Genomic DNA, 12,084 nt, shown 5'->3' on the forward strand with positions numbered 1-12,084 from the left:
AGCGAGCGCAGACGCGACAACGCATCATTGGAATGCAACTAGAGAGGCTGTGCGGATGTGCGATGATAGCATAGCAAATAAAGCGGGAAAAGCGGGAGAGGTCTGACTGGAAGCGTTGGCGGCATAGTTCGTGTAGTCCTGATAGCGATTCGTGAAAGGAAATCTTGGCGCTTGAATGAGATGTGATTGATGCGCTACTGTTGATAACTGTCTGATGTTTCGAATAGGACTGATGATCGCAATGCGGGAAAAGGAACCGGGAGTGTTGGTGGGTCAATGAAGGGAGAGCTCAGAGCTCCAATATCGGTCGCGCCTCCGTATACCACCTTCACGCTGCTGTACTCAACTAAACTAGCCGGGGTCCTTCTCTCTCCGCGTCTTTCAGAAGCATAAGTCGACGCATATATGCTGTCGAGCGAGGTCCCCGCCCCGGTTTTCTTTTCTTCGCATGCGTTGCGCGACATCCAGTCCCCATCCCACATCCATGTCAGCCCAACTCTATTGCCATCGATTTCCATCACTCAAAAGAACACCCACAGCAAAACGGAGCAGTTGCCAAAATGATGTTCTCAAAAGCCTCGATGAAGCTGCTTGCTGACAATTTCCAATGATCTATGCTGGGAATTCGCGGGCGGTAGCTTCGCCCTGTATATATAGAGTTCCTATCTCGGTATGTCGAAGTCGCGGCCCGCCCGGCGTGAATCTACAAGGGATTCCTTGCTGAAGGTCCGACGCGCTGTCGAAAGTTGTCATTTTCGACATGTCGTCGGAACTCGAGTTCAAGTTTCACCCGATTAGGAGCAAATCTAATAAGTTTACAATTCTCACCTTCCAGCAGCATGTCCCAATCGCAAGAAAAACCACCATCGGTCATTCCCAGCGCTGAAGTCAAGCAATGGCTAACGGAACTCGCCAACCGGGCCGAGCCCGCGAAGCAAGCCGCGACATCGACCCACCTGCTTACCCTTCTCCGCCCACCCTCCTATCGCCCCGTCGTCGCAGACGACTTGACAATCGCCAAGCCCGAGAAAATGAAGATCTTACTGCTCCTACGGTCCGATCTTCATTCCGCGGACATCGTCGAAGCCGGCATCTTGCTCATCCTCACCTTCATCCGCAATGGCAGCGGCAGCGACAGCCCGCTAGCCGCCACCGCGCGCCGCAATACACTGCTCGACGCCTACGCCCGCTTAGTAGCCCTGTCCATAGACATCACCCTCCCCAGCGGACCACTAACTGCCGTCATGCGCTTCTGCGCCGACTGGGCTTCCGCGGCCGGTAAAGAAGGACATCAGGTGTTTTGCGAACCCGGGGAGGACACGCAAGCGACGCCGCTCCGCTCATGCACGACAATTTTGACCCGCCAGTTTGCGCGCTCGATGGGCCCGCGGTATTATGCCATTGAGGCGCTGCTAGCAGTTGCGAGAGTCAAGGAGGTCCGGCCGGTGTTGGTGGATGCGAGTGTGTTGCAGATTATGGCGGATGTGGTTGGGGAGATATGTTGTGATGGGTGTGTGGCGGGTACGGAGGACGATGAGAGGGAGATTTATTTGCCAGGGTTGTTTAGAATAGCGGTGATGTTGTTGAGGAAGTTAAGTGCGCATTCAGAGGAGGGGAGGAAGGTGAGGAATACAACTGTGCGCCGTTGGAGGGTTTGCTGCAGTTCCAGAAAACATGTGAGGCTAGTACTGAGCAGCAGTGTTTATCTCGCAGTACCTGGATCAACGAGAGACGTGGAAGAGCGTGCTTTGGCTGATACGGCGACCTGCACTTCTTGACGTGCAGTTAGAGGTATCCGTGCACTTTGGTATGCGTTCATGTTGTAAAGAGCGTGATAACCTATGCCTCGCCCGTTCGTGTTGACAGGCCCTGCATCTTTACTCCAGCCTAGCCATGTCACCCTCACCAGGCCCCCACGAGGCGATAGGAGACATCATTTACCTCATCGAGAACAGCACATCAACTCCGCCCCTGGAAGCCGCTCTTCGATGTTTACGAAACATCCTCGTCCGCGGCGGAGACCACGCCGCCAAAAAGGTAATGAAACACAAAGGACTCGCCGCTCACAATCCGCATGTCCGATCGCCCGACCCACATATCCAACTACACTCACTCATTTGCTTGACGATGCTCTCCTTCCTGCCAACCTCGCGGGCCGAGATCGCAAAGGACAACCTAAGCATTTTACTCCAACTCCTAGCCTCCGAAGAAGCGTCTCTATCCTCCCAAACCCACTACGCCCTCTCAATCCTCACCAACCTCGCCCTCACCGACCGCCTTGCGCAAGACATCGCTTTGAAAGGCATCCCAACTCTCTTCACCAACATCTTCCGCATCTTCTTCGCTGATCCACGCGATGTCACCGCCTTACGCCTTCTCAGCAACCTCTGCATCGACAACGCATCATGTATCACCATCACCTCCCTCGGCGGGGCCCACTTCCTCGACACATTATGCGGGACACCCTCAACCGCCGTGCGCGAGCATATGGTCGGGATCGTCCGCAATCTCGTCCAACAAAGCACGTTCTGTAATAACACGTACTGGGAAGCTAGCGGGTTCATCGAGGAGGTGATTGTGGACGTTACCGCATCCGATGCCGATCTCCAACGGCATTCCGTCGAGATCCTGTGGGCGTTCATTGAGGAAGATAAAGCCAGGGTGCCCGTGTTGGCTGGGATGGATGCGATGAACGCTCTCCTGTTACCGATGGAAAAAGGCGGGAAGGTTGGTGAGCTGGCGACGAAATGTTTTGCGTTGATGGAGATGGCGACGGTTAAGTCGGATATTTGGGAGAGGATTTTGGCGGAGTGGCGGGCGGAGGATGAGGAGAGGGGAAGGCAGATTGAGGTTGCAAAACGGGCGTCGAAGGGAAGGGTGAAGAGGCAGGCGATGGGTGGGAGGGTTTCATCTCGGTCGGGGAAGGCGAAATCCCCGAAAGCTGCACGAAAATCCGCGACTGACGGCAAAGCAGGGATTGGAGGTCATGGCAATCGTAGAAGCGTCAGATTTGAGTAGATTTTGCCATAGAAAGTTCGGTGCCTGTTTATGTATATGCGTATCGAGTGTATTGTGTAGCGCAGGTTGTTGTGCAAGAGCACTTGCTTTGATTGGTCTCCTCTGAGCATGCGATGGAGGTCTCCTATCAAGATGGTGCATATGGGGACATCAGACTTATTAAAGCCTGCGCAACGCTCACGTGATGAAACCCACGTGATGGAACGCTCTCTCGGACGCTCTTTTGGCCACCTGTACCGTAACAGTACACGGTACTACTGTAATTGCATTCTGACAACACTGGCGCTTTGGCACAGTTGAATACTGCTCTCCTTGCAGACGTGCAGGTAGCAAGTTCAATTCCCACTCCCAGACAACTTCTTTGTTTGTTCAGATTATGACCCCTGTCGCGCTAGGCGCGGCATGGTAACTACTGTTGCGCTCGGCGCTTCGTGGGTGTTAACTGAACAGCACAACTAAGTATCGCAACAGAAAGCAACCAAAATGCGCCTCAACCAATCCTCCAGTCCTTACCCGCTCTCAAACAGCTCGATGCACGACCATTTTTGCTCTGCCTCACGCTCCTTTTCGTTTTATTCCTCCCGTTTCACACAGCTCCATCTCTACGGGGCTCTAGGGAAACCACCAACATCGCTCATTGCCGAGCGTGAAGGGCGTAAGGCCGAGCGTGAAGGCTGTAAGGCCGAGCGTCAACAACCCTAACGGGCTTTGCTTCCGTCTATTCTCCGCCACGCTGTCGGGGGAACGATTTTCGCCCCACGCTGTACTAGTCAGCCCTCAATGGATTTTGGGGAGAAAATCGTCCCCCGCACGTCAAACCGGAACGTGCCTGGGCACCGTGCCCCGTCTATTCTCTGTGTAGGCGCCGGATGTTGGAACGTCGCCGCGGCTTTGACACTCTCATGGTGATTTGTCTGGGGAATGGAGTGTACGTGAGTTAGTTGGGGTGAAATAGATAGCAGGCAGCGTGGGCATGGGAGTGGGAGTGGGTTGGTAGAATGGGGCCAGCGCGAGTGCCCAAATCCAGGCTGCACCTCAAGCGATTGCGGGAGTCCAGAGAGCGTCCCGAGAGCGTCCCGCGAGTGCCCAAATCCAGGCTGCACCTCAAGCAATTGCGGGAGTCGAGAGCGGTTGTGCTCAACATGGGCCGCAAGATCAGCGTATAGCAAGCGCGCCCAGGCAGCGCATCCCATGCAGGTCGACCTCCCGCAAGCGGCGGTCGTGCTCAGCATGGGCCGCGTGCCCAGGCGGTCAACACAGGCGCCCACAGCTACACCGCAGCCACTCACCTTGTCGGCGCTGAGCGTGCTCAGAGAGTGCTCTGCGTGAGTTGCCGGGCTTGAGTTGGAAGGAGGTGGGCGTTGGCCAGGGGGATGAGGGGGCTGTCGTCCGCTGCGAGCGCTTGACGTTTCCATGCTCAGAGTGTGCTCTGCATGAGTTGCGTGAGCTGCGAGCGCTTGATGTTTTGTGTGAGAGGAGGAGAGTGTGGTCTTGGAGATGCGGCGATCAGCAGTGGACAAGCCAAAATCAACCTCAGAAGCTACCCTAGCTGCCCAGCTAGCTGCCCTGGAAGCTACCCCACATCCAAAGAACCTGGGGATCCTCACTCTACCCGTCCTCACTCTTAGCGCCCCTCATGTCTTGATTGCACCTCATCATGGCCCCCAATTACATACCAACTGTTATGATCTCGACAACGGAGGCGGAAGCGAAGTAGAGAAGTCAGGGCGAGAGTGATAGGCGACCAGAGATTGTATTGGCGAAACAAGAAACAAGGACTAGAACAGGAGATGAGAAGAACTGGTGTTGATCTGCTGGGGAGGAAGGGAATGGACGAAGAGAGGCCGGCTATTTATAGATAGGCAACCCAGCAGATCAGAGAACAACAACAACAAGAGGGGACTGGGGGGGCGCCAGCTATGCTCCTAGAGCGTGCGTGGCGAGCGTAGAGAGCATTGCTACAGCTGCTGGCTATGGGGAAGTAGTGGGGGGTGTGGAGAAGCCGAGGGGGGATTGGCGAAATGAGAGGAGAGAGGAGGAGTGGCGATATTGCGGGAGGATTGGCGAAATGAGATGAGAGAGGGGGAGTGGCATTGACATTGACATTGACACTGACATTGACACTGACATTGGCGTTTGACATTTGGCGGTTGACATTGGCGGCTGTCAGTGGGTAAGCTTATGGTATGGGCGCGTCATCCATAACACCAACGCAATTGTGAGCAGTAAGCATCCCCGTTTTCGCCTTCAACCGCCGCCAGGTAACAACCGCAATTCCTCACCGTTCTCAGCATCATTACCACAGCACTGACACAAGTTCTTTGACACACAGCTATCACGGCAATCACCTGCAACACCTGTCTCGGCACAGCACAGCCATCATGCCATCACACCAGGCGCTCCAGGGGCACCTGTGGTGTGGCATCTTTACTGGAGCAACCACACCACGGCGGAAGAGGAGGAAGGTTGCTCCGGTTACCCCACGATTGCCCATACGTCTGCCAGCCACACCATTGCAATCCCTGCGATTCGAGCTCCCACCTTCTGTCCAGCGCCACTTGCCCCAAGCAATTGCAGACATGGTTGGCAAGAGTTCCGGTGATGAAGACGGGCAGCAGCACCAGCAGCGAGGGCTTTCACCAGTGGACAGGGGTCTGCAGCGTCCGTTGAACCTCTCCGCTCCCATCCCTTTCCTATTTCCCAGCACACCGGGTGGATCCCTGGTGCTTGAACCCCCGCCACCACCACCCGCTCAACGACCCCAGCAGACACATGTAAGCACCAAGGTTTCGCTTCACCGAATCCATAATCAAAATCAAGTTCAAAGGGAGCGCCTGACAACATTCATCGGCAACGTTCACATCCTTGCGCGCCACACCACCTTCTTTCTCAAGTACTACCTTGGTGAGTTTTCGAGGTACACTACACTGTATATTTCCCATGAAACAATGCCCTGCCTACTATGTCTGTCCACCACAGCTGATCATCCTCTACACAACTTCCCGGACATCACTGACAAGCACATCAGTGTGATGTTTGAGCTGCTCAACAATCCACGCTACAACGGCAATCCGGTCATTGCGCAAGAGTTGCGTCCATGGGTTCAAGACTACTGTAATGTTCACGGATTCGCCCCTATCCGCATGCAACATTGCCAACAGACCGCAGCGTACACGGCTTCAAGCATCTTCACAAACCTCAAAGTCAACGTACAAGAACATTTCATTCAAATGCTTCTGCGCTATGTCAATGAAAGGCTTGGTTTGAAGCAAGTGGTACTGCATCTCCATAGAGCTGGGGTCAACCGAGCGCAGCGGCGACACTATTATCAGTGTGTCCATCAGTTTACAAAGTATGCGACATTTGAAGAGTTTCCAACCGAAGAAGAGCTTGCGCGCCTCACACAACTTGAGCGGACCGTCCTCGACAAGTTATGGGCTCTGTTTCCTCCCCAGGATGAGCCGCTTGCATACAGCCTTGCGGTGGACGCAATGCCATATTTAGGTGAGTTAGTATATTCCCCCCCCCCCCCCCCCCGCGGTGCGCTCTTTTGTCTAATCATGGTCGACACCTGCCTCATCACAGGTGCCTATTGTGAGCTCTCACGCCTCTATGAGCGCCGTGGAATGCGGCTGTTTGCCGCTATCCCGCTGCGCAAATCTTGAATCCAGTCATCTGTTCGGATCGACACGCTGATCCTAGCCACCCATATCCTGGGCTTGAGCCGACGTCGCATGGGGACTTTCACCGATCAACGCAAGCAGGAGCTGTGGGGGCAGTTTCTCAACGTGAATGTAAGTCTCTATCCTTCTGCGCTTATTTCAATCACCTCGCTGAATGACGCATTGCAGGACAAGGTCTTCAAGCATCGAAAGAAGCTTGGTCTTAAATTTGATGGATCAATCAGCACAAACGGGTATTCCGCTACCATCCACTTCAAGAAGCCAGGGCTCAAGTATGGGCATCGGGCCCGGAAGTGCAGCAAGGCCCAAATGCGGGAAGAAGTCAAGCAGCTGTATTTTGAGCACCACATCGCCGAACGACGGGAGGCTCCAAACATCGTCAGCATTGATCCGGGCAAGCGTGACCTCTTGTTCTGTCGAGACATCAAGAAGGAGCGGCCATTTAGGTACGTTTCAGTTGATTACTACTGCCCTGCTGTCCCCGCTGTCCCTCCCCGCTGTCCCCGCTGTCCCCGCTGTCGCCGCTACCCCGATCAACGCCTCCCTCAACCCTGTCCCCGTCCCCATCCCCACCATCCCCCCCGTCACCATCCCCACCATCCCCTTTGTTCGACATTCCGTTGCCGCGTTCTCACAATGCACCACCCCATACCAGATACACATCCAATCAACGGGCAGTCGAGACAAAGTCTCCGTACTTTCGAAGAGACATGACAAGCGAAAGATCAATGCCGGCATTGCTGAGATGGAATCACATATTCCGTCGCACAAGCGCATGAACATCGAGGCGTTCTCAGCGTTCATTGTGGATCACGTACATGCGGGTATGATGTATCATGCATTGTCTTCAAATTTGGTAACATGTGGGCTGACATCTATATCCCAGATCCCGCCCTGGATGAGTTTTACCAGGATGAGATTCACGTCGCTCGCAGATTCAAGGCGTTCTCACTGCGGCAAAAGTCTGAGAGCAAGCTCATCAAAAACATGCGACGCCTGTATGGAAAGCATTTTTCGGTCATCTTGGGTGATTGGAGCGACGCTGGAAAAACCATGCGCTTTCAGGAGTCATCAAAGACCAAAGGGTGAGTGACCATCATTGTTTTTCATGTATTATAATACGCTCACTCATGGGGGGAAACAGATTCCGCACACTCTTTGCGAGAAACGGCATTCCATGCTACTTGCTGGATGAGTATCGAACGTTGTCCGTGTGCCCACACTGCCATGGGCGTGTGAGGAAAAACATCCGACGCCGGCTGTCACCTCGGCCGTGGCAAGCTCAAAAGGGAAGAATGGAATTCGTCCATGGATTGGTGGGTTGCCCCAACCCCGAATGTATCAACCAAGACTGGACGCCATTTGAGATTCCTGGAAGACGACCACTACGACTACGGATGAAAGTGCACAATCGGGACATCCTAAGCACCAAGAATTTCGTCTCGATTGTGCGTTCGGTGGTGTTTGGCGATGGCCGCAGACCAGACGCATTCTCCCGTAACCGGTAGTCTAGAATTTTCACCCTATTCCATTTTCCGTGGTGGTTATCTGCCATCCACATCATGGTACCTCTGCCTGAGGCGTCGCCGATGATGGCAACTTGTATGGATAATGTCTGAGGTCACCGCATCAATTGGCAGGTTCACGATTACCGTTACCCATCATATTGACTTATGTTAAGATATATGGAGGAGTACCAAGAGGGGGACGAGGGATGGGATGGGATGCTATCACCGAGTAAAAGGGATGGGTGACAGACAACAAACAAGGGAACATAGGGCTATAAGACAAGAAAATGGAGGAGCCTAATAAACAGGGGGCGCCGAAAGAGGAGCTCGGGTAGCTAAATGTTTCAGATGATGATTCGGGAAAGGGTTGGGAGAGCGTGGGGATGGTTGCAATTTCGGAAGGCCAAGAAACGAGAGGCCGTGTGCTTCTTGAGATTGTTCGTCTGGTAAACTATCAGAAGGAGTCCCTTTAACGCGGCTTCCTGCTCCGAGGCACCTTGATCTGCCGCCCGCGAGCCGCGACCGTCGTACTAGGGCCGATATTGAACAGACTTCCGCCTTCAGGGGCCCCAATGGGGTTTGCCGGTGCAGATGGTGCAGCACCGAAAGTGAATGCACCCGTGGACGGACTAGCAGGCTGCTGGCCAAACTGGAACGGTGTATTACCAAACGTCGGTGTTCCCGGTTGCGGCGTCCCGGCTCCGCCGGCTCCGTTGAAGGTGAAACTGAATCCGCCGGTACCAGGTGCAGCTGTAGGCGTACTAGGGGCCGGCTGGCCTCCGAAATTGAATGCACCGGCAGCCGCACCAAAGGACGGCGCTGCGGAAGTTGCACCGAATTGGGGTGGCACTGCAGCGGCCGACCCTGCGGGTTTTGCTCCAAAGGTGAACCCACCACCGCTTGGGGCTGGCGCGGCAGCTCCGAAATTGAATGCAGTTGGTGCTGGAGCGGCCGGTGCAGGGTTAGAGGCGGGCGCGCTGTTTCCGAAGTTAAACATGGACGGTGCCTGTGCGGAAGTCGAGGTGGGAGCGGCAGGTGCACTGGCTCCAAAGTTGAACGAAGGTGCAGCGGGTGTCGAAGTCGCAGGAGCGCCTGCCCCAAAGTTAAGCGAAGCAGGTGCAGAGGCCCCCATTGAAGCAGGTGCTGCAGCGCCAAAATTGAAACCTTGCGTGGAGGCGGCACCCGGAGCAGAGGTAGGAGCTCCGAACGCCGGAGCGGCAGGCTTGGCTCCGAATGTGAACGCCGGAGCAGCGCTCGGAGTAGATGTTCCGATATTCGATGCCCCAAACCCAGGGAAACTCTGACTGGACGCGGGTTGGGATGAAGTAGACGCTCCGCTGGACGCCGGGGTTCCGAATGTAAACGTAGACGGTGTTGAAGTTCCAGGGGCGGCGGCCGGTGCACCGAATGTGAAAGATTGTGCCGGAGTCGATGTGGACGTGGAAGTAGTTGCGTTTGAGGCCGGAGCTCCAAACTGGAACGCAGGAGCGGATGAAGTGGCAGGTACCGTGTCCGTCTTGAAACCTGACGCCGGAGGTGTGCCAAAGATCATCGAGCTGGACCCACCGGATGGGACACCAAACTTGGCATCATTTGAGTTCGCATTTGTTGCAGGAGCACCGAATTTGGGTGGTTCTAACGCAGCAGTCTGACCATTGGGCGCCGTTGGCCCCGCGCCAAATGTGAGTGGAGCGGAGCCGGTGGAAGCCGAACTGCCGAAAGTAAACGTCGTTGGAGCGCCTGTACCGGTTGCAGCAGGCTTGGACGCTTCCGTTGCGGTGTTGGATGGCACGCTGGTGCCGAAGCTTGGGAAAGCCGGCTTTGCGGTCGTATCGGCAGCACTTCCAGGAGTCGACGCGCTGCTCGCTGCCAGGGCTCCAAATGTGAATGTTGGAGGAGCGGATGTAGGCGCCGCATCGGCCTTGGGCGCGGTGAATCCAGCACTTGAGGGAGCTGGGGTAACCACTGACGAGTTGAAGTTGAACGGTGCTGCAGTACTGGTACCCGCCGTAGTAGTTGAAGTAGATGTTGGCGTTGACCCAAACGCAAACGTTGGCTTTGCAGAGGCATTGACTGAGGTGATGCCTCCCGCAGGCGCGGCGGAGACCACACTCGGCGCGGACGTTGCTCCAAACAATGACGCTCCTTGCGCTCCCGCTCCGAAGAGTGCAGTGGGAGGTTTTGTGGATGTCGACTCAAGGGTAGATTCCGCCACTCCGAATAACGGCACTTTCGTTTCGGAACCTGTGGATGCACCAGCAGGCGTTGATTGGGCGGCGGAATGGAAAACAAACGAAGGCGTTGACGAAGGCTGCGCATCCGCCGATTTTTCGCTCTGTGGAGACTACAGGAAAGGTAAAAGACGCAAGTCAGAATAATATACTGTGAACAAATGAAGCAATCCGCAACACCCACCTGCTGCGCTGGCGGTTTGAATGCAAACCCGGAGGAGGCTGCGTTTGTTTGCGGCGGCTGTTCTGCGCGTTTTTGTTCCTCCGCCTGCTTTCTTGCCTGCTCATCCAGCTGGGCTTTTTGCTGCCGTGCTAGCTCTGCCTCCTCTCTCCGCTCATCGTCAATCTTCCGTTGCTCGGCCGCCCTTCTTTGTTCTTCCGCCATTCGCAGTCCATTCACTCGGTTGTTTTCCTCTACCACTTTCCGCTCCTCCGCTTCTCGTTGATCACGATACAGCTTTTCCGTATTCTCCAGCAGATTTTTCGCCATTTGATCCGTTTTATCGTGGTCAACAGGTGGCATTCGAGAAATCAGCCATCTGAGATCTTTGTTGGCGTTCGGGCGGCTAGATTTCAGTTTGATGCGCGACCGAGGAGTGACTTGACGCTGAGGTGCAGAGGATCTTCGCAATGGGGTGCGAGTCACTACGCTCTCTTCATACTCGATCTGTCGACGTTTGACTGCCACAGGCTGCGAGCTTGGGTCGAATCTTTCGTACTCATCGTCATCGTCCCTCCCTCTTTTGTTTCCAGCTAAGACGCTCTCATCTACTGTCAACTGGCTGACAGGCATTCGCTTCGGCGTACCGGGTGCCAGCGTTGGAAGACGGTTCAATCGCCGACTGGCAGATGTGATCCAACCGTCCTCAGGTCTGAGCTGCTCCATGTACCGCAGTTGGCGTTCGGTGGGGGTGTTCGGATTGTAGGGCGTCACATTTCGGGTAGGAGTGTGTTGAGCAGGGGTGAACAGTCGCACTGGAGTGTTCGGTTGACGGAAGTCGGGTTGTGGTCGGATGTTCGGTTGCTGTGTGGGGGACCGGTTATACCGCGGAGAAGGGGCTTTAAACTGTCGCTCCTCTACAGGGGTCGGTGGTACCTAGAAGATGCAAGCAAAGAAAACGTAAGCTGTTGAACGGCCGGAAGAAAGAGGCAGACGAAGAGAGACGAAGGGGGGCGGTTGAAGTAACCTGCAAAAGGATCTCCAGGAGACAACTTACATCCATAGCAGCCAGTCCTCCATCGTCAGTCTTCTGCGGCGTATGTTGCTCGTTAGTTTCTGAAAATGTCGGGGCGCCCGGCACCCAGCGTTTGATTAGTCTCTTCACGGAGGAAAACATTTTCGGTGGTGCCGACGACCGTAAGTTGCAATTGCTATCTGCAAGCGCGAGCTTTTTCGTCTGCCTATGTTGGGTCGATCACTCGCCGTAGCGTCGGGTTTTGCTGGCAAAGTTTGACCTGGTGCCTTCCCAGACGGCGGCGCTGACCTGAGAGCGTCTATTGCAGCAGCGAGAGCGGCGGGGGTTTGTTGTAAGCGGCGATCTCCGAGCAGATCAAGGATGTTGGAAGTCGGTCGGAAGGTAACGCTTGCCTCTTTTCCATGACGCGCCCTGCATAGCTGCTTGTTACTCTTCGGACTTTTTCTCC

General features: G+C 55.0%; 3 protein-coding genes across 3 annotated transcripts; 2 read left to right on the forward strand and 1 right to left on the reverse strand.

Moving 5' to 3' along the window:
- Nucleotides 1-737: 737 nt before the first annotated feature.
- Nucleotides 738-3,119, forward strand: EV422DRAFT_23298 (armadillo-type protein). The gene is made up of 3 exons (XM_053065566.1): nucleotides 738-1,622; nucleotides 1,714-1,791; nucleotides 1,867-3,119. The coding sequence occupies exons 1-3, from the start codon at nucleotides 840-842 to the stop codon at nucleotides 3,016-3,018; spliced, it is 2,013 nt and encodes a 670-aa protein (XP_052930287.1). The 5' UTR covers nucleotides 738-839; the 3' UTR covers nucleotides 3,019-3,119.
- Nucleotides 3,120-7,440: 4,321 nt separating this feature from the next.
- On the forward strand, nucleotides 7,441-8,306 carry EV422DRAFT_593765 (uncharacterized protein). Its single transcript, XM_053073571.1, has 3 exons — nucleotides 7,441-7,525; nucleotides 7,588-7,786; nucleotides 7,846-8,306. The coding sequence occupies exons 1-3, from the start codon at nucleotides 7,447-7,449 to the stop codon at nucleotides 8,207-8,209; spliced, it is 642 nt and encodes a 213-aa protein (XP_052930288.1). The 5' UTR covers nucleotides 7,441-7,446; the 3' UTR covers nucleotides 8,210-8,306.
- A 1,372-nt stretch (nucleotides 8,307-9,678) lies between these two features.
- On the reverse strand, nucleotides 9,679-11,919 carry EV422DRAFT_23368 (uncharacterized protein). Its single transcript, XM_053065574.1, has 2 exons — nucleotides 11,658-11,919; nucleotides 9,679-11,536 (listed from the first exon to the last, which is right to left on the reverse strand). Exons 1-2 carry the CDS (start codon nucleotides 11,775-11,777, stop codon nucleotides 9,845-9,847), a joined length of 1,812 nt encoding a protein of 603 aa, XP_052930289.1. The 5' UTR covers nucleotides 11,778-11,919; the 3' UTR covers nucleotides 9,679-9,844.
- Nucleotides 11,920-12,084: the final 165 nt, after the last annotated feature.

This window comes from Fimicolochytrium jonesii, assembly GCF_025526975.1.
Source record: "Fimicolochytrium jonesii strain JEL569 chromosome Unknown EV422scaffold_1, whole genome shotgun sequence".
NCBI classification, from domain to species: Eukaryota; Fungi; Chytridiomycota; class Chytridiomycetes; order Spizellomycetales; family Powellomycetaceae; genus Fimicolochytrium; species Fimicolochytrium jonesii.